Raw genomic sequence first — 26,221 nt, 5'->3', positions numbered from 1 at the left:
GCCAATCACCAGTCTTTCAAATACGCTTACAATGCCCAAACTGGTAAAATTGCGGAGATATATGCATACGATACATACGAGACATGCCCTAGAGATGCATGCTCTCAGGCGGCTCATCGCAGCTACATGAACTCTGCCCCAGGTCCATGTGGATTTCATGCTCCGCGTCGGCCAAAATGTAGCTGGAAGCTGAAGATCTGCACTGCTTCGGGATTTACACGGCCTTTGCTGGGAACCAGATCTATGGCGCCAGTAAGCTGATGGAAGGCGACGTCCTCCGGTGGCCGGCCGCTTAGCCTGTACAACTGAGCAAGAGGCATTTTATCGTTAATTACATGTAGATTTGATGTGCATTTCTTCTCTGTTTCCAGCTTACTTGTATCAAACATCCGGAAGATAGGTGGCAATCCGGCATCGTTAGTGGCTAACCCACAGCTCCATAAATCTCTGAAAACTTACCACAGGCCAGAGCCTTTTGCAGAATATTCTTCTGCTTTTAACTTGTCAATAAATCGGTTGTTATTTTTCTATCATGGATCGCCGTCATGCCAGCGGCTCTGGCTTACGCAAATCTGCTCTCTGGCTGTATCATGAGTCCGGAGTGCGGTCCGTCCACCTCACCGGCCGTGATGCATGGTTCGTCATCTTGGCGCGCACATGCCGCATGTTTGCCTTTGGAGGAGCCTCTCTCATCATGGCTCTCTTTTTTGCTACGCTGGGCTTTAGCGACCGCCAGCTCGGGCTCTTTATGACAATGACGCTGGCCGGAGACTGCGTGCTGTCTTTTGCGCTCACTTTCATAGCGGATAACATTGGCAGACGCCGTGTCTTTATCGGCTCTGGCTTGCTCATGGCAGTCTCCGGTCTGGCATTTGCCTATTTTGAGAACTTTTGGATTCTGCTGCTTGCAGCCGTCGTCGGAGTAATATCTGCCACTGGCAGCGATTTTGGGCCATTCCGAGCCATCGAAGAGTCGGTTTTATCTCATCTGACTACCCCGGAGACACGCCCGGATGTGCTGTCATGGTATATCGTGACGTCAAATCTTGGGTCCGCTGCTGGTATAGAAGTAGCTGGTCGGGTTGTTGAAGCGTTAAAGAGTCGTGACGGCTGGAGTGAGAGACGTATATACCATGCCATCTTTGGGATCTATGTCATCATGGGAGTTGTTAACATGGGATTTGCCTTGCTCATGACTGACAACTGCGAAATCACCAAGCCGGAACTGTCGGTAGATGACGGCACCCAAGCTGCACAAGGGCTTCTCAGCGAATCTGACGAAGAAATGGACGGCGAGATGGCACCAGTGAGCAACGAGCCTCCAGCGCCACAGAAGAAGAGCCTGTTTTCAGGGATATCCATGGCATCGATGTTCGTCATGTATAAACTATGGTTCCTTCTCACCGTCGACTCTTTGGCAGATGGCATGGCTTCATACGCGCTGACAAACTACTATCTCGACCGCAAGTTTCATCTGCCCAAGTCGCAACTCGGCGACTACATGTCCGCAAACTACATTCTCGGCGGTATATCCAGCGTCTTTGCCGGCCCCCTAGCACGACACTTGGGGCTCATCAATACAATGGTCTTTACTCACTTGCCGTCTTCAGTGGCCGTGCTGCTCTTTCCGGCACCACAAGGGATTGTACTCACGGTAATACTGTTGCTCATACGGGGTGGCCTAAACAACATGGATCAAGCCCCGCGAGCAGCCCTCATTGCCGCGGTCGTAAAGCCCGAGGAGCGGACGGCGGTTATGGGAATTACCAGCACATTACGGACATTAGCCTCGACCATCGGGCCGAGCATAACAGGAGCTCTTGCAGACACGGACAAATTCTGGGTGGCATTTGTGACTGCCGGTGTGCTGCGCGTGGCCTATGATCTGGGGCTGTGGGTGATGTTTGTGAATATGAAGCTGCACACGCATGAAGAAGGTGGTCAAGATTCAAGCAGGTCAAGGAGGGTAGATGATGAAGAAGACTCGGTAGAGATGGATCCGTTCAAGCAGGAAGAAGAGGAACACGCCAGGTAATCTGCATGCTTGTGTATAGCCAGCGCATTCTCGTTCATCTTATCTTGTCTATAATATAAGTCAATTTATATATTAATTTGCAGTCCCTTACTGTCTGTAATTCACTCGTATTAGTACTCCATGATTGATACGATGCATATAAAAAATAGTAGTCGCATATGAGGTTATGAGGCTGCAAGCCAACGCCAAAACGGGCAAACTATACCATCCCAGAAAAGGACAATTGCACTCCGTCTTGGAGGCCTTAGCTAGAGCGAATGAAGCGCAGCCCGACCCAATCTCTGCACAGCCTTTGCTGAGCCAAGTGAGGCCTCACAGTTTGCGCCTCAGTGTCCAAGTGCCCTGTTGCACTATGCGCTTCCTTGAATGGTGTTGGATGCCCTTATCCATCCAAGTACATGTGTGCAGGTATGAATGCACATGTACACGTATTTCTTACACTTGGACACACTGAGAGGCAGATTTGCATCTTCATCTAAGCCTTACATAACGCCCTGTGCCGCGCCACAATACAGGGGACAGCACTAAAATATACAACTTGCCAATGGGAGCCGCATCTGCTGATCTGAGATGCATCACCGGCCATGGCTGTGCTGAATTGTGAAAGCCGTGATTGGTGCTGCTCTTTCGTATAAGCCGGTGAGGATTGGATTAGCAATTGTTCTGACTGGTGATCGCCCAGCGCGGGCGCGCCTAAAGCACTGATGTAATGTCGATGCCTCCGCCTTGGATAGAATACCACTGCAAGCACGAATTGGGACTGGAGTTTGATCGTTGATGAACTTCAATAATCCAGAACGCATCTCATCTTCTTTTTTCCCCCTCTTTTTTTCAAGAGATCAGGTCACACAACTTCCATCGATTATGGAACCTATCGACTTTACGGGACCCATGAAATCACCAAAGCGGGAGCGATACCCTTACGAAGATGATTTGTCTCGCAAACATGACGCATTTCGTCTAATAAAATTATTGCGAGGGCAATGGAACAATGAGATTTGCTGCGAGCTTGATGTTTACTACCGAGACGAAGCTCATTACCCCTCATACAGAGCCCTATCCTACGTCTGGGGACGCTCGAGACGCGATCCCCCAAAGATCTTGGTGAATGGCTACGCAATGAAAGTGACGAATAATCTTGAGATTGCCTTGAGACATTTGCGAGAAGAAGAGGATGACATTACTCTCTGGGTTGACGCATTGGTGATTACTCACTCGGCTCTCCAACATGAAACTACATGTACCCAAGTGTACGCTGTACTAACTGGCGCTTAGTGTATTGATCAAAGCAACGCGACAGAGAGATCATCGCAGGTTGCTCAAATGCGCGAAATCTACGGCACAGCCAGCGAAGTCATCATATTCCTCGGCGATGGATCACATGCAGATTACAACTCCCCTCTGCGCTCTAAACCTCCTCCAGGCCCCTGTCGGATGTTTGGAATCGACGATATGAACATTCCGCTAGCACGCCAAACTCTCGACAATTGGAAGATGTCAGCTTTAAAAGGCCCCGTTCAAGCCCTGGAAATATTCTCTTTTTTGGCCATCCTAACCCAATTTCGAGATTCTTCAAGCCTCCTTGAATCCTTCAAAACTTTTCCAAAAGGACATGTAACTGCACTTTTCGAGGCGCTGAGGCGCACACTGCTTGTTGCCTGGTGGGATCGAATATGGGTGGTTCAAGAGGCCGTCGTCGCTCAGACTATAACTGTCCGATACAGTGGCGTTGCAGCGTCGTGGGAATTCCTGGTTGAAGTTACAAGAAGCCTCTCTCGCTGGGACTTTGCCTTTACGAGATATCCAAACTCCATTTCGGCGGATTGTTTAAAAGTTTTTAACCTTTTCTCACGCATTTCTGATCTGGATCATCATCGCAAAGATTGGAAATCGATGCAACGCACGGATCTCTTGACGCTTCTCCGATCTTTTGGCCACCGAAAAGCTACCGATAATCGAGATAGAGTCTATGCACTCTTGGGACTGTGCAGTGATGTTGTGGCCATAAGACCCAATTACCTATTAAATGAGGCAGAGGTATACACTGCCGCAGTCCTTGCGATTATAAGAAGTACTAGGTCTCTTTCTATCATGTGTGGAGATTACAGTCGCAAAGCAAGCCAAGATTTGCCGTCTTGGGTTCCAGACTGGGGCACAATACTTGTTGAAAGCGATCGCCAACGTGCAAAGATTTTCAATTTTTATGATGCCTGTCAAGGCGTCATACCAATTATCGATAGTCCCGAGTTTCGCACGTTTTTACGTCATTTTAAGGATGCAAGTGATCCCAAACAGTACCTGCGCAAAGAGGCTGCTTTGGAGTTGCAAAAAGCATATAAAATGTCATTCAGAGAGCCAGAGATTCAGAGCATCTGTGCATCTCTGATGAAATACTGCAATGGGCAGAGCCGCCAAGATTTGCCACGATACAGCTTGATCCGAAATTCCGGCCGTTCCCTGGTAGCTAAATGCATCAAGATTGGAACCGTAACTGGCATCACGGAGCCATTATATTCGTGTTCCGATATGAACTCAGCTGCAAAGGTGATTCATGGATGGGCACAAGTGCACAAGGATAAGTATACCACCAATTACGTGAATGGAGATTTCCTGGTCACCATCATGTCCGGTGCAAAGAAAGCCCCAGATGGATCCCTAGAACGACTCATACCTAGTGATATGCCCGCCTTGGACGCTTGGTATTGCGAAAATATTGAACAAAGATCACTAGGCAAAGATCGACAAGAGTTCGTCGAGCCTCTTGACACTAAATATGACATATTCACTGAGGCCTTGCGACTATCTGCGACCAAACGAACCATGTTTTTCCTCAATTACAATGGACCTGCAGTTGATGCGCTCGTCACGGATTGTTTTATCTCGCTTGAAGCACAACAGAAAACGCTGCTCAATGGGGCCTCTTTCTTGGCAGAGGATTTGTTCACTGAGGGTGTAGAGTTATTGAAAGACGACCAGCTCTTCAAACTTGTCCAATCCATCACAGCGATGCACCGCAGTACATTCAATGAAAAGTATTTCGACAAATACGCAGACCTTGTCAGTAAACGCAAGGCCATCTTTCAAAAAGTTCAACAACACAATTTCAGCTTAAGTAACGAGTGTCAAAAGCCATGTGAGGAATACCTAGACGCATATAAAGACTTCATCAGTCAACGAGACATGCTTGAGAGATTCATTATCGAAGCATACTTTTGCACCCCTCCCAAGTATGGACATTTGGGCTTGGGCCCTTTGTTGATGAAGGAGGGCGATGAGATATATATTTTACCAGGTAGTCGCTCCCCGCTTGTTTTGCGGCCCATCTCTTCACAAACATATTCGCGAGCACAGCCACAAGCATACCAATTAGTTGGCGATTGCTTTATCAATGGGGCAATGGACGGAGACTCTGCTACCGTGGGCGACAATATAGTTGACTATATTGAATCTTTGGATCCCGATTCCGAGAACCATGGTTCATGTTTTAGAATAGGGGCAGGTCAATCCGGCACAGCAACTGGCGCGGGAAGAATTGTTACTCTAGAAATCGTATAAAATAGAAGTAGTATAATAGAGGTTTGAAATGAATGATGATACACCCAGTTATGAATGACTGTGAAGAAGGAAGGATTGTGGGCTCGCTGGTTGTAAGAGTTAGATCACGCCGCTTTGCTGCAGTTTCGTTTCATCCAGAAATTTGTAATAAAAAATAATGATCAAGAACATATATCGCTACCAAGGTCTACATAATTTACTCCAAACCAAATCTCCGTATCGTATCATCAAGTCCCTATCGATTCAATAACCAGCTATTCGTGGTCGCGAGGCTGTAATCCGTACGCACATGGCTGCTCCGAAGAACCATCCTAACCGACAGCATCAAGCTCTGAAAGGTCAATTGAATCGGCCACAACACCATTTGAACAATCCACGGCAAAGAACTTCCATCGCCGTTTCCTCCAGTAATGCTAATCCACGCGCCAAAAACCATGAGCCCAAAAATCCCTGCGACGAACAGCACCATCGCCAGCCGCATAACAGACATCAACAAAGACATGATGCGGCCCAGAAAAACAACAAAGCCATTGCGGGCGTGGCTCTGCAGCGGCACTACACGATTATCTTCCCAGTCTGCATAGATTCCGCGGTATGTGACCACATGTGGCTGCATGACATCGTATGTCTCTGTACCAGCGGAGAAGCCATTGCTTCCATGCGCATATCGAGTGATTTTCGGCACGGCCGAAATCATCACGCGAGTCCTTTTCCGAGTTTGATCATTTGGGGCCTCGCTGTGGCCATCCGAGGCCATCTTCTTCTCCTCTCCAATACATAGAAAACTGAACTGGTATGCCTCGCCGGGCTGAACCCATTCGAAAACCGTAATCTTGGGAGACAGACGGATCGCCACATTAAGCCACCCTGCGAGTGCAACAATATTGTGTAGCGCCTGGTATGAAGATTGAGATGGTGCCTCTTCCCCAATAGCTGAATAAAGAGGCAAGAGCATAGCCACAATCTGTGCGGTGATTTTGTCCACTCGTTTCCAGAACAATGGCGGGATGCCGCCTGTTGCTTCAAGATAGACTCTGTTGGTCTTTGCCCGAAGATCCGTCCTTTTGAAGCCTGTAAAGTCGTTAGTCAATCTGTCTATAAAACTCATCAAACAGCACCATCGAGCACTCATACCTTCAACGTTAACCATGGAACTGTCCTCTATCCGCAGCACTTCCGCATGCTCAGGCCCAGCCCCAAACAATAAATCGGAAAACACGTGTTTATCAAGCACCTTCATCACCACGCCCGACAAAAGCGCGCATCGATACGGCCGCGATCTCAACAGCTTCTCCCACCCTCCATCAGCACCCGGCCGAGCAACCATGCCCGCAAAGCTCAAAAATTCCTTGGAATGTCTCTTCGTCCAGAGGGATTTCCTGGTGCTGACTGCTTTTTTGCCGATGCCATTTTTGATGAAGTTGTTGATTTCGGAATATAGCAGTGAGAATCCTTCGTCGAAGCCTGCGTCTGGTATTTCTCCCTTGAGCTCGGAGAATGGGAGTTCACGCTGGCTTGGACGAGTTGTTTTGCGCTGGCGAGGCATCTTGGCTAACGATGTAATCTGCAGTCTCCAAAGCTACAGCTAGTCGGTGTTATGAAAGTCTTTAAACCTCAGTCCACGCTGGGAATTTCGACTTTTAATGGTTGAAGAGCTCTTGCGATCAGCACAAGAGAGAAATGTTTGGTCTCATATCTGTCAGACTAGCGGTCAGGTCCTGCATCTTATCCTACATATGTACGCTTATATCCAGGGCTTATTCGGAGTCTCCTACAAATAGTAACGTCTTTCACTAAAAAGACTCCTTCATTTGATGGAAGAATATGCAGTTGTTCTACGTACAAACAATTGTTGCTTCATTCACCCATCATCAAGAGGGGTGTTCAACCTCTGGCAACTTCGTGAATGAAACGCTTGTGTAGCGATGAAAGACAATAATCCAGGATACAGCAAAGAAAGTGAACGTAAAGATGGACAAAGACAGAGCTCCTTTGAGTTTATTTCAGCTCTTTATGGTGAGAACATGCGCCTTTTATTTTTAAGAACCATCAACTGGCCTTGAACAATTTATGTACGCTGCCACTAATGCTGCTAGACTGAAAATAGCCGCCTACGCTTTCATAGCCTCAACTCCTACGAGACCCACACATACCGTCATAACTGATCTCAATCATTGTAATTTATGAAACGGAGGACAAAAAAAGAAAAATGGTATTGCCTGGTATACAAGAGAAAAAAATGGGTAAATTTTTAACAGCTTTTGTAGATTAGAAATGCTCTTTCCAGAAGCGGAACTCGACCTCGCGCGCTGTGGCAGCTTTGCAGGCAGTCTTGATATCACGAGCTGTAAAAATTAAATGTCAGCAAAGTTGCACGTTTTTTAAGAGATGGAGTTGAATAAGAAAAAGTCTTACCTGCAACAGAGGGACCACAGAAGTAAACACCAACGGTCGTCTTCATGCTTCCTTCCAGACCGCCAAGATACGTTCTATCAAGGATACCGTCACGCATAGTTCTGAAGAGACGAGCAAAGTTGGGTCGGCCGAATTGTGTTCGAGACTTGAGCTCAGTAAGGGGATCCATTTCAGCACCCACACTGTTCAGAACAATGTTCTGGGCGGTGTCCATGTCCAGACGCTGGGTGAGGTAGGTGTGAATCTTGAGGAACTCAACACCGGAGCTTCCAGGAATACGAGCTGCTTCATTGGATTGCTCTTCGAGAGAGGAGAGCAGGGTCTGGAACCACTCAAAGGAACCGGTATCCTTGCAAACCCAGATGAACTCCACACGGCGAAGACGAGTGGGGGGGTTGGGAGAGTTTCGGAGATGCCAAATGTTCTTCAAGATAGAAGCCCAGGGGGTGACACCGATACCAGTACCGATAAGAACAGCGATTTCATTCTCAAAGACGTCTTCGGCAGGAGCTCCGTAGGGTCCGTCAATGCGAAGAGCAGGCATCTGCTGACCATTTTGCAGGGCAACCTCGTACATACCCATAGGGTCGACGCCGTCGTAAAACTTGGCCTGAGCAGCACCAGCACCAAGGGCATCTCCCAGCTGACCAGTGAAGTCACCGACTTGTCGAACATGGACTGAGACATAGGGGTCAAATGGGCATGAGGTGATGGTAAAGGGATGCCACTGGTACTTGGAAATGGAAGGCACCTGGAGGAAGAGCCACTGGCCAGCCTTGTACTTGAAAGAAGGCTTGTTGAACTGGATCTCGACAACGTCATACGGGTGTCGGATAACACGAGTAATCTTGGTCTCGCGACGAGCGCGAACCTCACGGTACAGACGCTCAATCAGGTAGAAACCTCCAGTGAAGAGCTCCCATCGCCATCCGAGATAACCGATGCAGTGTGACCAGTACTGTTCTCCCTCAAAAGGTGAAAATCCGTCGACAGAGTCGCGGACGAAGCAGCCGACGGTGTGGGTGTAGAGAGCCAGGAAGAAGGGAATGAACAGGTGGTGGGTATACCAGAAGGTCTCGAAAGATTGTTGACGGATACGGGAATGAGCAGTGGTATACATGAGCATCATGCAGAACAGCATGACATGGCCAGTAATGCCACCAGGCTGGGCGTAGTGGATCTGCAGAGCAGTGACCGGACGGATCTGTCTCTTCTCGACGTTGTAGAAGTTGACATAGTGAGCCGAGGTGTGGAGGATGCTGAAAAACAGGAGCGCGTACGCAATTTGGCGGTGCATCCACAAGTTCTCATCAAGCGGAAGGAAGCGAATCTTGGGTCGGACCCAGCGCATAATGGTTCGGCAGACGGGAAGCAAGATCAGCATGCAGTCGACGCTGAGAACCAGACCGGCACCTCGAGAAATCCACACGGAGAATTTGAGCGTATTCAGACCTGCTAATCTGGGATCCTCGGCTTGTTTCCACCTGGTGCATTCGTTAGCATGAACAACATGTTGTTTGCGCCGGTAGAAGGAATATAAAGTGTCATCAAAGAGGAAGGGCTTACCATCCATAAGCAAAAAGTCCCCAGTGGAAAGTCCAAAACAGAAAATGATAGAATAGCTTCTGAGCAGTGAACTGCTTGCGAGCTAGTTCGCCATATGTGAGTTGGCCAGCCATCTTGGATGTTTGGTTCTAAATTTCCTCCTCCTAACGATTGAAGTGGTTTGCGATTAAATAGTCGACCCGCGACAGTACTGAAAAATAATGATAGGACGCCTCGGGATTTGACCCAATGCAAGCAGTTTCCCAACTCTGATATTACTCGTGTTTCGTGTATCCAAACCCAGGTCTCAAACTTCGTTAATGCGATTGGAATAAGAGAAAGAAATCCGAATCGGAGGTGATTAAAACTTGAAAAGAGTGACCTGAGCCAGCAGTTGACAGAAGGGAAAGTCCAAGAGGACGTCCGAAGCGAAAGAAAAATACAATAAAAAATAAAAATAAAAACAATGGCTGCTTTTTTGGCCCGCCTAACGACAGCTGGAGGAAGCAAGAAGGAAGAGAAGAAGCCAAGAAGACGGGCGTCGCGGTAAGATAAAGAGAGTCTCCTGGGCGCTGAGCTTGAAACGCGGACAGGCTGGAGATGGCCGGCGGGGATAGGCTGGCAGGGCCCGAAATTCCTTTGACTTCGGATCTGGACGTTCCCTGTAGCATGAAACAGCAGACCCCTGCAGCTGCGAAGCGAACCGCCGCCAAATGGCACGATGAGGCCTTGCGGGCTGTTGGCTTGAGCCTCGTGGCCGGATCGGTGGGCTGGCTAGTCCCTGTGTGGCCCGCACAGCTTGCAGCCAGAAGAAACAATGAAGAAGTTGGAGGGAGTTGAAAGATCACGGCGCAGAGCTGAGACTCTCGTGGAGCGGGTTGTGCGACGGCGAACGTGAGAGCTGGCCGAGGGGACGCTGGTAGCGGCGTTTCGGGCGCTGGCTCAGGGGGCCTTTGGGGGGGTCTCTCGGGGCGTGTGCGTTTGAGAGTGCGCTGAAGCTCTCGATTTCTGCACTTTTGGCGGACGTGCTCCAAGCGTTTAATGATAATTCGGCAGCACCCTTGACGGCAGAATCCAGAGATGAATGTTGAAGAAGATCGATTTGCAAATGCACGCAGAGGTTTGGACAGACGTGCGGCGTATAAGTCGCCTGCAGGTCGCCTTACCGCATCGCTTTTTTTTGCATCCAAAAATAGTGCCCAACAGTCAGTCACATCGAAGCCGCCGGCCCATCTCTGTCCTCCCTCCTCTTCGAGGCTCTGCGCGCGCTGTGAGTGGCCTGCTCGAGTTTAGTCAGGGAGAGCTTGGCGATGCCAGTCCTGATGCGGCAACGGTCCCCTGGGCTCGGCGCTTAAAACTCCAGTGGCTGACCAACAAGAGTCTAGAGTTGCATCCCCTGAATTAGCTGCATGGTGATGGGCTGCGGGGTCTGCCGCTATTGAGAGAGTCTGCCACGATGCCGAGAGTTATCACAGTGATGCCGGGATTTGCTCGCTGCGGTGATTCAAAACCAAGCATCTCGTGATGTCAGCTTGGCAAACGGACGATTTGGCTCTTGGAATCGAACGATGCTGTCACTGCTGTGACAGAGGTGCACTTGTAACGGAATCACCTGGAGGCATGGAGCGCTTAGCTTATTCGATAGCACTCCATGAAATTGGTGATTTCTTTTCCATTCTTTTTCGCTAGACTCCACGTATCTACACTACCTCTTTTAGCACCTGCTGAGCATTCATTTCAACTGGATCTAGGCTTGATCAAAGTGCCGCTACCGGCTATCTGGTTGCGCCCCAAGTTTGCTGCTCCTGGCGCCCATCTCTCGTTTCCCCATGCCGTCGGTCCAATGATTGGCGCGGCATCCTCCATGAGGTAACGTGCAAGATTATCTAACATCTGCACTTGATAAGCTTTGACAGATTCTGGCTAGTACTCCCTCCTAGATGTTCGAATGTTCTTCCGTTTCCTCCTTTTCGACGGAGCAATGACGGAGATTCGCAGAAGAGATGGCCTATGGATGTCCAACTGAAACGAGTAGCAACCTCAAACAGTAGTGCCCTTGATAGATGGACGCCCTGCACTACTGGCCCATTCTGGAGATGACCAATTTTGATGCTGCTTAGACGGGGAGCCAGTCCCACGCCTAGAATTGGGGCCTCTCCTTAGATTTTAGCGCACCTCCTGCGGCCCCTCCCACCCGAGACCTTGAAACTCTTGGGATGATTCCTCGCCAATGGTGCCGGCATTGGCAAAGCGGCCAAGCGCATTGGCAGAGGTACAGGTCACATCGAATACTTTGACAGGAAACATTTCATGCGATGATGAAAGAATCGTACGATTTTTTGAAAAGGCCCTTCAACGCTCCCACGTAGCGGGATCCAGTAGGTTTTGCTATAAAACGGCGCCTCTCGCATGCTCAAAATCGTTCTTTTCATCTGTTTTGCAACTTGCCAACTCTTCCCATTCACATCCTGCGAATACTCTCGATCCCACGGCCTCGCACCCAAATCCCAAGCCGAATACGAAGTACGACGTGCCGACGATACTTGTAGTAGCGTGTTAGAGAAGGACAGGACAGGAGTCGCTACGCCAGTATTCCGAGCTCGTGCGGCAGAAAGCAAAACACGGTCCAGGGGATGCTCGCCGTTCATTAGCTGCATTGGAAACGATTAGCCACTCGGCTGGGCCAAGGAAGAGAAAAAAGGACCGCGAAAGGAGTTGGCCACAGGATGATCGCTCAGCGTGCGTTTGGAAAACTGCAAGTAGCAGAGGCCCCGAAACCCGATGGTCTCTCTCTCTCTCTCTGGATGCGAAGGATTCGACGCATTTCTGTGACACCGTCTGCTTTCTGCCTTTTGAGACTCCCACCGTCATTTACACCTCATCGCGATTGGCGATCTCTGCTTTCCACTATTCCGGCAAATGGCCCGCTATACCTGCTAGGAGCAATTCTAAGGATCAGAGCCACTAAATACGTATTGATTTTGTCGCGCAGCGCCTGCGACTGACTTGCGGGCGCTGTAGTAGGTATTACATAGTAGAGATGGCTGTTGAAGTGATTTCTGATATTGCAGACATGCCAACACGCGCAGCCACTTGTAGAAAGCGACAGGCTTCGTCTGAAACCTTTTTGGCATCTGCCGCTTCTTGGTGCAGCAGAAGCTTGGCTTCCATGCATTGCATGAATTTCATGACGTTCCCCCCCAGAATCTTGTGTAGAGTAAACTCCAATTGCATCTATTTTTGCGTCTGGGCGCTGGCCACTGAGCGTTAAGCCCAACGTAATGGCGGTAGCATTGCCAAGTCCGCTTTGTGGGGAGTGGCCTCACTGCCGAGAACATGACGTAGCAGTGATACTGTTGTGCTCGATGCCGATCAAAAGCTAGATGACAGCACGACGCATGAAAATTGGCAGCTTGACAGGTTAAAAAAGGGCTCCTTCGTTTGGCAGAGATTTATTCATTTATTCAACCGAATTCAATGTGTACGCATGCTTCTATGCTGCCAAACCCATTATCCGTCCAGTCCATGCCTACGTGACTGCGGTGCATGTAGAGAGCTCCAGAATGGCCGGCAATGGCAAAGATGATGTAGAGCACGCTCGTCGCTACGAAGCTCCGTACAACGCAAGACACCCGATCCCGACCATCTCCAGGTATCGCGAAGAAAAAGAAGCCAGACAGCAAAATGCACTCAAGGGCGACAACGGTGCTTTCGAAGGCCGCTCTCCCCAGGCCGGAGACGATTGGAGCCAAGATGACGAAAAAGCCGATTCTCAATCCGAATCCGAAGTAGAAGCGGCATTGGAAGAACCAGAGGCAGAGGAGACGATCAAAGACACGTCGCAGGTTGATCGTGCCAGACTCGATCCGCGAAAGCTGAAGAAAGACTCCAAGAAAGAAAGGGCTGAACGTGAAGTCACTGATCCGGTTACCCACCTGCCGGTAAAGATACACGACTTCACAGATAGTGCTCTAAAAGAACTCGACGAAAACGAGGACCCATTTGCACAGACAAAGAAGACAGCTTCTGGAGTAGATGAAAAGAACAAGCCCGACTCCGAATTGCGAAAGGAGCAACAAAGTTCGCAAAAGAAGCATCATGCCTTGATGAACCAGTTTCCACCGCCCGACCTCGACTTTCTCCGCCAAGAAATTACCAGTGCAAGCAACCGTGGGTTCTTAGCCTCGCTCGCCGGCGCATGCAGTATCTTGGCTGTCGTTTGCGTACTTCGCGAAACGATACATGTGGATATACGTCAGGCTGCGGGATGGGGAGCCACAGCTCAGAGCATACTGCTATGGACCACTCTGGTTGGTGCTGGTGCGGGAGCATTTGGCGCTCTCATCTTTGGCGTGAGAGATTGGACCGCAAAAAAAGTAGACAACGCAATTCAAGACGAGATATGGCGGTCGCAGCGCCGGCACATGGAGCATGAGACGAAGAAGTACGAGCGAGAAACGACTCTATGGCTTAATTCTTTGCTCAGCTCCGTCTGGCCGCTTATCAATCCCGACCTGTTCACCAGCCTAGCAGATACGTTGGAAGATGTAATGCAAGCTTCACTGCCAAAGCTGATACGAATGGTCAGTGTTGATGACATTGGCCAAGGCAGCGAATCGCTGCGCATTCTCGGCATCCGATGGCTGCCAACCGGAGCAGCTGCTCAAGCTGTAACAGAGGACGGCAAAGTCATCTCGGATAAAGACAAAAACAGTCGCAGCAATACAGGCCTAGAGGAAACTGAAGAAAACGACAACGATAACGACAGCAAAAGTGATAATTCAGTCTTTAGAGGCATGGAAGCCGAGGAAGGCGACTTCATCAACTTGGAAGTTGCTTTCGCATACAGGACGCGATCCACTAGTAAGTCTTTCAAAGAGAGGACCAAGGATATGCATCTTTACTTGGCTTTCTATCTTCCTGGAAATTTGAAGATTCCCGTTTGGGTCGATCTGCACGGAGCTGTTGGCACCATGAGACTGCGGCTGCAGCTCACACCGGATCCTCCATTCTTTGACCTTTGCACTCTGACACTGCTCGGCCAACCGAAAGTAAACCTGAGTTGCGTGCCTCTGAGCAAGCATGGCCTCAACATCATGGACGTACCATTCATTAGCAACTTTGTGCAATCTGCTGTCGATGCCGCAATGGCGCAGTATGTAGCGCCCAAGAGTCTCACGCTGAGCCTCAAGGACATGCTCGCGGGAGACGACTTCAAGAAAGATACATATGCAAAGGGTGTTCTCATGATCCATATCAAGCGCGGCTACGATTTTAAGATGGGAGATTCGGGCATACCGCTTCTCAAGGACTCCAGCTCAGACCCCTACGTATCTGTCGGGTGGGCAAAATTTGGCAAAGTACTCTGGAGCACGCGCGTTCTGCTATCTGAAATGGAGCCATGCTGGCATGAAACTTGCTTTGTACTAGTTACCCCCGAAGAGCTAAACATTGATGAAAGACTGCGAGTACAACTTTGGGATTCTGATCGCTTCACCGCAGACGACGATCTCGGGCGGATTGAAGTCGATCTCAAGGAGCTTATGCAGAGGGATGAGTCGAATGGACGCATGTGGGATCGTACGGATGGCTTCAGAGCGCTGAAATCTGGCGATGACATGCCCGGGAAGCTCGAATGGAGTATTGGATACTTCTCCAAAGCAAGGATCCAGGAATGCCAATTCGACCAGCAGACTCACGATCCGGAAGTCAGAACAATGGAGCAACTGAAAGATAAAGTCAGCCAAAGATGCGAGCGGAAGCTTCGAGAGGCCATGTTCAAAGGCGCTTCTAGTCGTGAGGAGAGCGAACTGCAGCAGCAAAAACTGCAGGAGCTCAAGGCAGAGCAAGACGCCATGATCATTTCGGCACCACCGCCGGATGACTACCCAAGCGGCATCCTTAGCCTGCAGATTCACAACATTACCGGCCTCGAAGTACAGAAGCTTAGCAAGAATCTAAAGGATAAAGACGGCAGTGCGAGTGACGAGGAGACTGGCGACGGTCTGCCAAGCGCGTACTGCACAGTCATCATCAACCACAACAAAACTTACAAAACGCGCACCAAGCCCCAAAACTCGAAACCATTCTTCAACGCCAGCTGCGAGCGCTTTATTCGAGACTGGCGCTCTTGCGAAGTATACGTCTCTGTTCGAGACGCAAGGCTGCACGAGGACCACCCGTTATTAGGAATCGTCCGCCTGCCTTTACGCGAGGTATTTGAAAAACGCTCGCAAAGGAACGGGTTCTGGCCCCTATCTGGAGGCATTGGATACGGAAAGATCAGACTGTCCATGGTGTGGCGCAGCGTCCAGCTTCAAGCTCCGCGCAGCCTAATCGGATGGCAATATGGTACAGTCAACATTCAGCCAGTAGCAACGAGTTCGGACTGCCCTCCAGACTTGAAACATGCAAAACTCAAGCTGAGAACGGACATTGGCGGCGGGAAAATGTATTCTCGTGGATCTGACGTGGCCATGTGGGCTGCAAGCAAAGAGCGACCTCTCAACCTTGCCGTCCAAAAAAGATATAGCAGCTGCTTTTCTATTGCCTTCAAAGATAAGAAAAAGGTCCTTGGAGATAAGGTTACCGCGTTCAGCGTATGCTGGCTGAAAGATATCCCGGACGAGGAAGAGATGACGCTCGAGCTGCCAATCTGGAAAGGCGACATGAAGAGAGCTACAGCGAATTGCTTGGAACAATGTGGGGAGCGAATCGGCACTCTCAAGCTAAAAGTCACATATTGGCCAGGGATGGTAAGTTTGGCCCTTTTGGCGTACCCTACAGCACTACGAAAAAAAAAAGGCTAATTTTTCTTCTCTCTTACTATAGGGCTCTGCACATTCAGAATGGGCTAATAATAATGACCATATGCGGGATGTTGTTGAAGTAATCGACGCCGCAAGAGATAACCTGAGGGATGACGAGCTAGAAAGAGAAGCAGGAATTGTGGACGAAGAAATTTCGAGTGACAGCGACAGCTCTGACGAGCACGAGTACATACCAGATGGCAGCGCAGAACATAAACAAGGCCCGCTAGACCAGATACGAGATTATAAACGGAGAAATAAAGCCTTACACAGACAGCATCGTGGGCTTATGCAATGGAAGGTAAGAATGCCCAGGCTACAAGAGGAGAGTTGTACGACATTAAGCTAACCGCGACTGCAGGCACCTCGGACAGCTAAATGGGTGAAACACAAGCTGGACAAGGCAGAAAGCAGCGTCACGAATCTGCTTGATCACCGCAGCAAAGATGCCGGAATTGAGACTGAGGTTTAACGCCGCCCTCCAAGAGAGGGGTGGATATCATATAGTATTCAGAACGACCATGGTCTATAATATAATGACAGTGGCTAATCTAGCTTTAATAACAACAATCACACTTCAAAAAGAACCCCATTCAAACGAAATAAAACCTGTGAAGAAACACGCAAGTAGAAGCATAATAAAGGGTCGGCCCCAGGATCTCCAGTTGTAGGATTTATGATAAACCCGACTTTTTCTTAGCATTAAAACAGTTGACCTTTGTCCAGTTAGTCATCTCTCGTGGACGAGTCGCCAAGCAAGTCGGCTTCCGAGGATGGTAAAGGAGCGGTGTTGTTCTTACGGTTCCGCTTCGATCGCACCTCAACGGCCACGGGCTGTGGGGTAGATCCATCGTCTTCAGGATCATCGCGGTAGCGCTCAGGATCATCGTCGTCCAGGAAGCCAGAGGGAGCTAGCAAGGGAGCATCACTGCGGTGCCACGGATATTTTAGACCCAAATTCAAACTTTTGACGCTCTGCAGCCAGGGAATCTCGGGCAGCGAAGAAGGCCGTAGGTGGTGTTCGCAGTTTGGACAGTCTGCAGGAAGAATTTGCCAGGCAACCCACTGTAAGTAGCCGTGAATAGCGAGCCCCTGGTAGACGGCCAGAGTCGCAGCAAGGAGGTGGCAGAAGCTGCACGACGCACGTCAGTACCAACTCCTCATCGACAGCATGGGGGAGACTCACAAGCTTGTCAGGATAGGCAGAGTCGCATAGGCAGCTAGCATACTAAGCGAAGCTGAGCGGCCGTGGTGGGTCCATGTGAAGACGAGGACGATCATCAACGCCGCAGCAAGAATCATGTCGTGGACAAACACCACGATGGGATGCGTCAAGAAGGCGCGGATGGAGAAGCCGCCGTGCTGCGCAGATCCAATAGACTCGGCGTCGGCATCCTGGCGGTGGCTGCCAGCAGCACGTAGCAGCGCGATCGACGTAGCAACGGAAAAGGCCTGCGGGATCAGTCCAACGGCGGGAACAGGTTTATGCGACAGGACGCCGTGGGCAATGCACAGCGCGAAGGACGGGACGAAAGACGCGACAGCGAGGATGCGCAGCGGACGGGCAGCCGCGTCAGCGCCTGATTCCTCCATAGTAGGTGGCGGTGGTGAATGGACGACGAGCTGCAGGTGACTGGAGGGCGAGCCTTGGGCCGAGTTTATAAGGAGGACGATGGGATCTCAGACAGCCGTCTTCAGCTGTTTACTTTTGATCGTGGCTTGCGCTGTCAGGAGGAGCTCAGCCAAATGGCGGAGAATCTAGCAGCGGAAAGAACCGCCCCCTCTCCAGCACCCCACGTCCAGGTCAGTTAGTGCGTGACCAATAGCGGGCTCTTGTACTTGAGCGACAGCAGCTGATTAGGAGGGTGGGGGGGACACAGCGGCACAGAGGCAAGCTTGATTCAACGACATGGCAAAGATGTTGATGGCGCAGCAGGGGAACTACGCACACTGAATAGATATTTGCCCCCTATGGAGCAATATTTGCATAAATTATCATAGATTTAGAGATGCCGTAGGTGAGTAATTGTCTTTTAGCTCATTTGTAACTTTCTTTTGCTAGTTGTGGTGGACTTGTTGCGCTGACAACTGCTGCAGAACGTGAAAACACCAAGCGTGTAAGTGGCCGAGATTTGCCATCACCATTCAGATATTCATCACCATCGACCCCCGCATACTAATTGCCGTTGCCTGGCCGTCGATTAATTTTCATCCGATGTTGCCAACTGGATACCAGTGTTTCGATCTGCCAATGAGCATCGTAGTGAGGAAAAAGTGAGAGCCATAGCTGCTTCATCTGTCACGACCTGGCAGCTGGCGAACAGTCACGCCCACAATAACTGACGATAAAGTGAAAAACAACGCTCTCGATTGGCCAAAACTTGCTCAAAGCCATGGGCCTGCGAATGCTGCAAAAAAAATAAACAAATATCCCCCAGGCCCCCGCGCTTTTTTCCTCTTTTTCTCCCCTTTCCTTCTCCAGTTACCATCACCATCACAAGAAACAAGCACACAAACGAAAGAACAACCTCACCACTGACAGACAAAATGGTCTTCAATACCATTTCCGATATGGAGTACAACTCCATTCCCCTCTTCTTTCCCCTTCCCACGGGGATCCTTAGCGAACTCGCCTTTCTTTGGCGATTCCTCTGGGTTCTCCTCTCTTTTGTGCTTTTCTGCACCAAAATGGCCATCGCCCTCTGGCCATTTGTTTCCTCCTACCTCTTCTTTGTCGCAGCATTCGCCCCGAACAAGAACTTTGTCGTCGCCGTGGTGTCTTGGCTCTCCCTACTTCGGTACTGGAAGCCCTGGGCCGCCGCGACGGCTGACCTACGTCATGAAGTCGATCTCGCGATTGACCTCATATTTCTCGCGTGGTTCTGGATGGGCGTTCCAATCATTGTCACGACAATCTGGTTCGGCCTGAAGGGAGTTCTTTGTCTTGCCGGCAACGAAATAGTCCGCCGAATCCATGACGCCATGGAGTTCGAACTCGACACGGATTACCTCGACAAATGCTACAGCCCCATGACGCCTGGATCCATCGGCGATCAGTTCATGGCCCTGCAAGTGGCAGCCTCCAAGCCCGGAAAAGAACTCGTTTGGCAACATACCTCCTCGCACTTGTATCTGTTCGTCCTCGACTCCGACCGACCTCGACCGGATCTTATTTATGGTAAGCGTCCGCGTCGCGCCGATTGGGGGCCGTCCTTCACAGAAGACCAGTTGCGAGCCCAAAAGGAGTTCAAGAAGGGTATTATGGAGCGCGCCAGACAAGTCTTGGCAGCAAGGAAGAATGGAGGAACCACCGTTGAGCAACCAATTATCGATCTGAAGCCGACAACATCCGACATCGAAGAGCACGCCCCGGCTGCTCCATCAGTGCCTCAGCCAAGAGAGACCCAGTCTTCTGCTTGGCCCACTGATCCCGAGTCTGAGAACGTCACCGACGATGTCACGATTGCCAACGGACAAACAGAGACCGAGGAACCCGCGGACAGGACACAGTCCAGAGGTGAAGGTCTGGTCGGACCTGGCCCGAAGGCACCAGAGCCCGAGACCTCATCTGGGGTGGAAGGCAATGGCTTGCCGGAGGGTGACGAAGACAGCCGAGCTGAGGAACTGGAAAGCTCGCAAGAGCAGGAAGGTGAAAGCTCCGCCGAGGAACCCAAGTCCTCATTTGAGGAGGAGGGTGAAGGCCCGGCCGAGGAACCTGAGTCTTCGTCAGAAGAGGATGGTGAAGGCCTGCTGTACAAGGTCGACCCAGCCAACGACCCCGAGATCTCATTTGAGGTGGAAGGTGAGGCTCCATCGACAGCCACGGTACCCGAAGCGGCCCAGGAACTGGAGTCCTCGTATGAGGAGGAAGGTGAAAGCCTGCTGAACATCGACACAGCCCCGACCGAGGAACTTGATACCTCAATGGAGGTGGATGGTGAAGGTTGGTCCACCATGGTGCCTGTCCCGGAGCCGTCGTCTGACGATGGGTTCCCAGTCACCGGTGGCAACATGGACGAGACCTCCTATGGGGTGGAGTCCGACGTTGAGATGGCTGATGCCGAGCCCCTCGAGGGGATGGCGGTACTAAGGCCATCATATGATCTGTGTTGGAGCAACTCCAACTCCCAGGAAACCATCCTGCCATTGGAAGTCGCGGCGGCATGGCCTCTTGCTGGTCAAGAGCCTGTCAGCTGTGACGAAACCCGCGGATGGTTGGACGTGTCGCCTGCTTTTCAGGGCGCTCAGATCGTCGTCGAGGCCCAGTAGGATGGAGTCGACTTTACGACTGAGCTCTCGGCAGCTGCTGACTGCCACTCATACCTGGAGGTGGATTATGCCACCATGGATCCCGACCAACTCGATCGTCAAATGGACGATCTTCTTCTTTCCGGCGATTCCAACGGAACGCAACCCACAGCCGCCGACTCCTGGTTCGATGAGTACGAGGCGTGGCTAGCAACCATTCCTGCGGTCGCCGATACCACCACCACCGCCGCCAACATCATCGACGAAGACGAAGAGATGTTAGACGCCGGACTGGTCCCTTGTTGGGGATCATACCGAGGCGCACCTGATTTTGATTCAGACGATGACGACTCGGTCACCGACGAGGAGTCGCCTTTTTCCGACTTCTTCGTTCCATCCGGCCTTTGGGCGTCTGGTATGGACGAAGAATTGGCCTCCTTGGACCTAGTTGGCAGCGAAGTGCCCGACGCCGGCGTAGAGTACGTCACTGCGGCTATTGCCCAGTATACTCTTACTCCGGTCGAGGACATCATCATCATCGACGAGCAGCAACGATCCCAGGAAGATGTCGACATGGTGGAGCTCCAAAGGCTACTCTTCCCTGTCATCGTTTTTAACAACATGACAGAGCCCGAGGAGCCCACTGACAACGCGACGGAGCTCAACAGGCCAATCCCCCCTGTTATCGAGATGACGGAACCCGAAGAGCCATTCCCAACTGTCGTCTATGCGACAGGGTTCGAGGGGTCAATTTCCCACGTCGTCGAGATGGCAGAACCTGAAGAGCCAATTTCCCCCGTCGACGACATCGTTCCGGATGCCGCTCCAAACTCACCCGACCCGAGCGTTTCGCCCCCGCGAACACCTTACATGGGTGAAGATGATGAAGATTGGGCTGAGCAGGAGGGCTCAATCGATCTGGAGGAGATGTTCGATTTCATGCTGGAGCGTACGCCTCCGCAGACTCCGACACGCGCCAGATCGACGAGTGATGAGGCGGCTGAGTTTTCCGGCGAGGATTCCCCCCCCCGTTGGAGCTCTCCCCTACTTCGCTCGTGCTCTCGCCTGGGTCTTCCCTCGCTGATGAGCTTGAGGCCGCCATGCTCGCGGCGACACCACCACGATCGTTTTCTCGATCGCCGTCACCAGACGAGGACTTTGCCCTCTGGGCATTCCCCTCGGACATGGTGGACAATTCGGCTGGTGCCGCCACCAATCTATCGTTGAACGACCTGTTCAACAATCGTCAGACAATCGAGGCCAACCCTCCGACCGAAACCGCCGCTGACGACGTTTCGAACGAGAATCCAGCCTCGACCGATTGTACAACTGGACCGGACTCAGTCACAGAGGCGCAAGAGCCACCTTCAGAGGACCACACCCAGGCGGGCAGTTCCGAGTCCCCCAACGAGGACGCCACCCTGGCCTCTGAAGCAGTTGTTGGTGAAGAGCAACAACCTGAGACCGAGCCCCCGACTCCAGTCACAATCCCGACGATCATTATCACTCCTGAGCCGAACCGAATGAAAGAGGTCGAGGTCGCGCCCATCCGGATGGGAGGACTCCTTCTCCCTGGCGGAAATCTAGTTCTGCCCGCGACTCCCGCCCCCATGATCCCGTTGCCGCAGCAAGTCAAGACCCCCGACGCGGAAGAGCTGCAGAAGCAGAAGGACGAGAGCTTAGCTCGGGACCTGCGCAACGTCATGAGGAGGCGCCGACCTGCTTCCATTTTTCACCCCAAGCTACCGCAGAAGTCTTCGGCCCTCATCCGCTCACCAGAGGCCGCAGAGAGAGAAGCCCAGCTTCGATCTCCGCAGTCCTTCCATGCCTTGTCTCGCGCTGGAAGCGACGCTGATGGTGGAGTGGATGCCGAAGACGAAGGAGCGGCACAGGTGATTCTCGCTTCGCCCGCCGTTATGAAGGCGATTCGAGCGAGTGAGGCTCAGAGAGATGTTCTGCATGAGGGCAATGCAGACGAAAGATGATGCACAAATTGCTCATTCTTTTCTTCTTCTTCTTTACTTGTTTCTTAATCATTAATTTTTTAATGTTTAATTTTTAATGTTTAATTTTTAATGTTCCATAATGGACATGATGGTCAGCAATATTCGAGCTCCCCGACTGCTTTTCGACTTTTTTTTTTTTTTTTCGGTTTTTCCATTTGGACTCTTGGGTTTTCTTCTTTTTCTCGGAGTTACGGTTTTGAGATATCTTGGGCTTGCGCATGTCGAATCACTTCATTTCTTCTATCTTGGAGCTGAGCGCATTCGTGTCAAACTTCTTCTTTTTTTGATACCCGCCGAGACGATCAACCACATACCTACATTTTGGATACCGACTGGAAAAGCAGCTGAGCTTGGCTCTCCTTTGGGATTTTATTTCGATGGTTTTGTTTTTTGGGCACCCAGCAAATTTTGTCTTCTGTCAGAGACTTGGAACGCGCGAACGTCATTCATTCAGTTTACGCCGACCGATTTGCTTCCTTATGCCCTTGTCATATGCATATTGTGAGGATATGCTTTGACACAACCACCGAAGAGAGCTTTATTGCAATTTTTTTTTTTTTGGGACATGCCATTCAGCCGAACACACACACACACATCATTGTACAGCACTCTCTTTTGCTTGTCTATGTCGCTGAATCGGCCTTGCTCCCCGTGTCAACACTGGCACATTGATGGTAACCAGAGCCTCTTGAGATTTATTCTCACTCGCTTCTGTTTGGACTTTATTTCTACGTTTTATCGACGAGCAACTTTCAGCATCAGCATCTTCTTCTTCTTTGCTTTGCTCAGTCGACCATACAGAAAGAGAGGCTCACATGGGAAGGAGACAAAACGCACAGATGAACAGATGAACCTTCATTCTACTTCAACAAGCATCATCATCCGTGGTTGTCACTTTTCCAGTGTCTGAAAATGTCGAATTCATCTACACAACTCGACATCAAAGACACGAAACTTTGGGGAAAATCATTGCGACGCATCGGAACGGCAGCGCAAGTTTTTGAACTACTTCATTCGCCTACTGTTCCGCTCGCAATGATGTCGAACGCCGTCGCCTACCAAGAGACTTCTCACGACGGGCGTTTGACACAATCACATTCAGTCAGCACCGCGATCGGGAAAGCAAAGCAGCAACTAGCATCAGCTACAGCCACAGCTACAGCACCGGCTATTTCTTCCACTACTCGAGCATTACAACTTCATACTCGCTCTTTGCTTTCCTGTTCGCAACTGTGTCGCTGCCACTTCAGCTTTACACTGCTCTATTCAAACAACACGGCAGCGGCACACTGAGAGCAAAATTTCGGTCTATTTCGGTCTATCCTGGTCTATTTTGGTTTGGTCACAACAACCTCAGCCTTGTCACTTCAAACACGATTCTGGTTCAAACAAATCTTTATTCGCGCCAGTGGTACAACTCAACTACCACTTTCATACAAACCCACTGGCCCGAGAAAACCACTACTTCAAACAAAACTTTGGTTCAAGCATATTTATATTCGCGCCAGTGGTACAAATCCACTACCACTTCATTCAAACCCACTGGCCCGAGCATGCTAACCACCTCAAACAAGGCTTTTGGTTCAGGCAAATCTATATTCGCGCCACTGGTACAAATTCACAACCACTTTTTACAAACCCAGTGGCCCGAGCAAACTACCACTCCAAACCAACCACTGCCTCAAGCCAAACAACCAGACCAGACCAGACCAGACCAGACCAGGACGGACCAGGACAGACCAGGACAGACCAGGCCATATTCCAGCGAACAACCATCCACAATCTACACAGCTGCGATATGGTTATTTTTTGCTCTCGCAAGACGGGAATCTTGCATCTGATACCGGCAGGGAACACAATTTTTTTCTTTTCAGAAACAAATTGGCCGCTTTCAGACTTCTGCATTCATCGAAGTTTTTTTCGTCGCAAGATTCCCGTCTTTTTGTCAAAAGTCAACACAATTGTTGAAACACCACTCACCAACTCGACTTTAACACATCAAATTGGGAAAAGTTCACATATTTTTTTTGTCGAATACCGCTTTCATCGACATTCAATATTGGGAACACACTCTACACACTTTTATCTTGGGATTCAACATGATCGAAAGACATTCTATTCCTTGATATACAAACCACTGGGGAACTTTGGGAGGATCACAAACAGCTTCATATTGGATCCTCCTTCAAACACAAAAACATCAACGGGGAACTTTTGGGGAGATCAGAAAGCCAAACGAGATATCACCAATCAACTTTCGCCTGGTCTCCTCAATCATCGAGAACTATCGCGCCATCGCTTGTCAGCACAAGCTTCTACTCTGGGAACCTGACATCAAACCACAAGTCATCATGGCTACGCGATAGTTCTCAATTGTGTGTCGATCAAATCATCTACTCACGACGACACACAATCAACGGGGACTTGCCAGAAATGAGAGATGCTAAATACATCACTACTTTCTCCTCATTTCTTGGCACAAACACATCAAAAATCGGAAACGCCAGAGAACAAGACGCAAAAATGTCTACTCATTACAAACAAACATCGTCTTCTATTCTCTCGGCACTCATCGGAGATTTCCTGCTATCACGGGCACTGCGCAGCGATACGATCAAAGAAAACTTCGCATCGCTGCGCACAAAAACCATCTTACCATTTCATTCTCGAACCATTTTGCCCAGCAGAAATCTCTGAGCTTCATGACTCCAAACCATGAACTCTCATCGGTTCTCACGAAAGCGATACACACTCAAACTACTCATCGCCTTTCAAGACCACACGGTGGTGGACATCAATCTCATCCAACAACTGATCCTCCTGGGAGACGGCTTCAAACATGATCCAACTTCAATCCACAAAGTCCATGTCGTCTCCCATGGAGTTGAACAGCATTCGAACTTACCACTCAAAGCTCATGATGACGGTTCGATGTCCACCACCACCTCCAGCCAAAAACAAACTCACAACGCTGGAACCCAATGTCTAGGCTGATCAAAAACAGTATTCACGCCTTTACGACTTGGACAAAACTCAGCCTTGGCTGCCCTCCGCAAGGACCGGCACCAAACGGGAGAATAAAAAAAAAAAACAAATCTCTCGAATTGGTAACAAGCCAAGGCTGCCTTCTTGGATGATTTCTCGACAAAAAAAACCAATTACTTCAAACCATCTCTACGGAACGGAAAGAAAACCAAAAACCACAAACACAACATGGGGCCAACAAAATGCCACGGCCCGCCCTCCGAAAGGACTGGCCCCAAACGTGAGGACAAAGAATCTCACGAATTGGGAGCAGGTTCGTTGGCGGCCCCTATTCATAATCGAGTCTAATCATCCAAGAGGAAGCATGGGAGAAATCAACAAAAAGAGTCTGGCTGCCCTCCACTGTGGGTTGGAACATATTCACTTTGGACTGGCCCCAAACGGGAGGTAAAAGAATCTCTCGAATTGGGAGCAGGCCATGACGAACCCATGGACAAACAAACAAAACATGACGAGCTTTGAATCAAACTATAACAAGCTTGCTCATCTGAGAAGAGGAAGAGATACGAAGCCAGAAACAAAAATACGGCCCATATCAACCACATCCTCTTCTCAGCTCCGAA

The 26,221-nt window shown here is 50.2% G+C and overlaps 8 protein-coding genes across 9 annotated transcripts; 5 read left to right on the top strand and 3 right to left on the bottom strand.

Annotated features, from left to right (window-relative positions):
* Positions 1-532: 532 nt before the first annotated feature.
* TrAtP1_006579 (uncharacterized protein) lies at positions 533-2,035 on the top strand (the record flags this gene model as incomplete). The annotated part of the gene is made up of 1 exon (XM_014083155.2): positions 533-2,035. One exon carries the CDS (start codon positions 533-535, stop codon positions 2,033-2,035), a length of 1,503 nt encoding a protein of 500 aa, XP_013938630.1.
* A 499-nt stretch (positions 2,036-2,534) lies between these two features.
* TrAtP1_006578 (uncharacterized protein) lies at positions 2,535-5,630 on the top strand. 2 transcript variants are annotated; one of them, XM_014083154.2, is made up of 2 exons: positions 2,535-3,238; positions 3,311-5,630. In XM_014083154.2, exons 1-2 carry the CDS (start codon positions 2,813-2,815, stop codon positions 5,588-5,590), a joined length of 2,706 nt encoding a protein of 901 aa, XP_013938629.2. In that variant the 5' UTR covers positions 2,535-2,812; the 3' UTR covers positions 5,591-5,630. The 2 variants fall into 2 exon arrangements, with proteins under 2 accessions (XP_013938629.2, XP_065969271.1); XM_066113185.1 differs by having other exon boundaries at positions 2,535-5,630.
* A 175-nt stretch (positions 5,631-5,805) lies between these two features.
* TrAtP1_006577 (uncharacterized protein) lies at positions 5,806-7,618 on the bottom strand. The gene is made up of 2 exons (XM_066113184.1): positions 7,434-7,618; positions 5,806-7,286 (listed from the first exon to the last, which is right to left on the bottom strand). Exon 2 carries the CDS (start codon positions 7,134-7,136, stop codon positions 5,826-5,828), a length of 1,311 nt encoding a protein of 436 aa, XP_065969270.1. The 5' UTR covers positions 7,137-7,286; positions 7,434-7,618; the 3' UTR covers positions 5,806-5,825.
* Positions 7,605-10,648, bottom strand: TrAtP1_006576 (uncharacterized protein). Its single transcript, XM_014083153.2, has 3 exons — positions 9,572-10,648; positions 8,006-9,489; positions 7,605-7,935 (listed from the first exon to the last, which is right to left on the bottom strand). Exons 1-3 carry the CDS (start codon positions 9,682-9,684, stop codon positions 7,859-7,861), a joined length of 1,674 nt encoding a protein of 557 aa, XP_013938628.1. The 5' UTR covers positions 9,685-10,648; the 3' UTR covers positions 7,605-7,858.
* A 2,465-nt stretch (positions 10,649-13,113) lies between these two features.
* Positions 13,114-16,831, top strand: TrAtP1_006575 (uncharacterized protein; the record flags this gene model as incomplete). Its single annotated transcript, XM_066113183.1, has 3 exons — positions 13,114-16,305; positions 16,382-16,660; positions 16,721-16,831. 3 exons carry the CDS (start codon positions 13,114-13,116, stop codon positions 16,829-16,831), a joined length of 3,582 nt encoding a protein of 1,193 aa, XP_065969269.1.
* A 230-nt stretch (positions 16,832-17,061) lies between these two features.
* TrAtP1_006574 (uncharacterized protein) lies at positions 17,062-17,952 on the bottom strand (the record flags this gene model as incomplete). Its single annotated transcript, XM_066113182.1, has 4 exons — positions 17,062-17,075; positions 17,160-17,287; positions 17,426-17,491; positions 17,546-17,952. The coding sequence occupies 4 exons, from the start codon at positions 17,950-17,952 to the stop codon at positions 17,062-17,064; spliced, it is 615 nt and encodes a 204-aa protein (XP_065969268.1).
* Positions 17,953-18,906: 954 nt separating this feature from the next.
* On the top strand, positions 18,907-20,628 carry TrAtP1_006573 (uncharacterized protein; the record flags this gene model as incomplete). Its single annotated transcript, XM_014083150.2, has 1 exon — positions 18,907-20,628. One exon carries the CDS (start codon positions 18,907-18,909, stop codon positions 20,626-20,628), a length of 1,722 nt encoding a protein of 573 aa, XP_013938625.2.
* A 75-nt stretch (positions 20,629-20,703) lies between these two features.
* TrAtP1_006572 (uncharacterized protein) lies at positions 20,704-25,936 on the top strand (the record flags this gene model as incomplete). Its single annotated transcript, XM_066113181.1, has 4 exons — positions 20,704-21,556; positions 21,625-22,542; positions 24,201-24,414; positions 25,912-25,936. The coding sequence occupies 4 exons, from the start codon at positions 20,704-20,706 to the stop codon at positions 25,934-25,936; spliced, it is 2,010 nt and encodes a 669-aa protein (XP_065969267.1).
* Positions 25,937-26,221: the final 285 nt, after the last annotated feature.

The sequence above is a fragment of the Trichoderma atroviride genome, chromosome 3, assembly GCF_020647795.1.
Source record: "Trichoderma atroviride chromosome 3, complete sequence".
NCBI lineage: Eukaryota > Fungi > Ascomycota > Sordariomycetes > Hypocreales > Hypocreaceae > Trichoderma > Trichoderma atroviride.
This window is presented reverse-complemented; position numbering and strand designations above follow the sequence as displayed.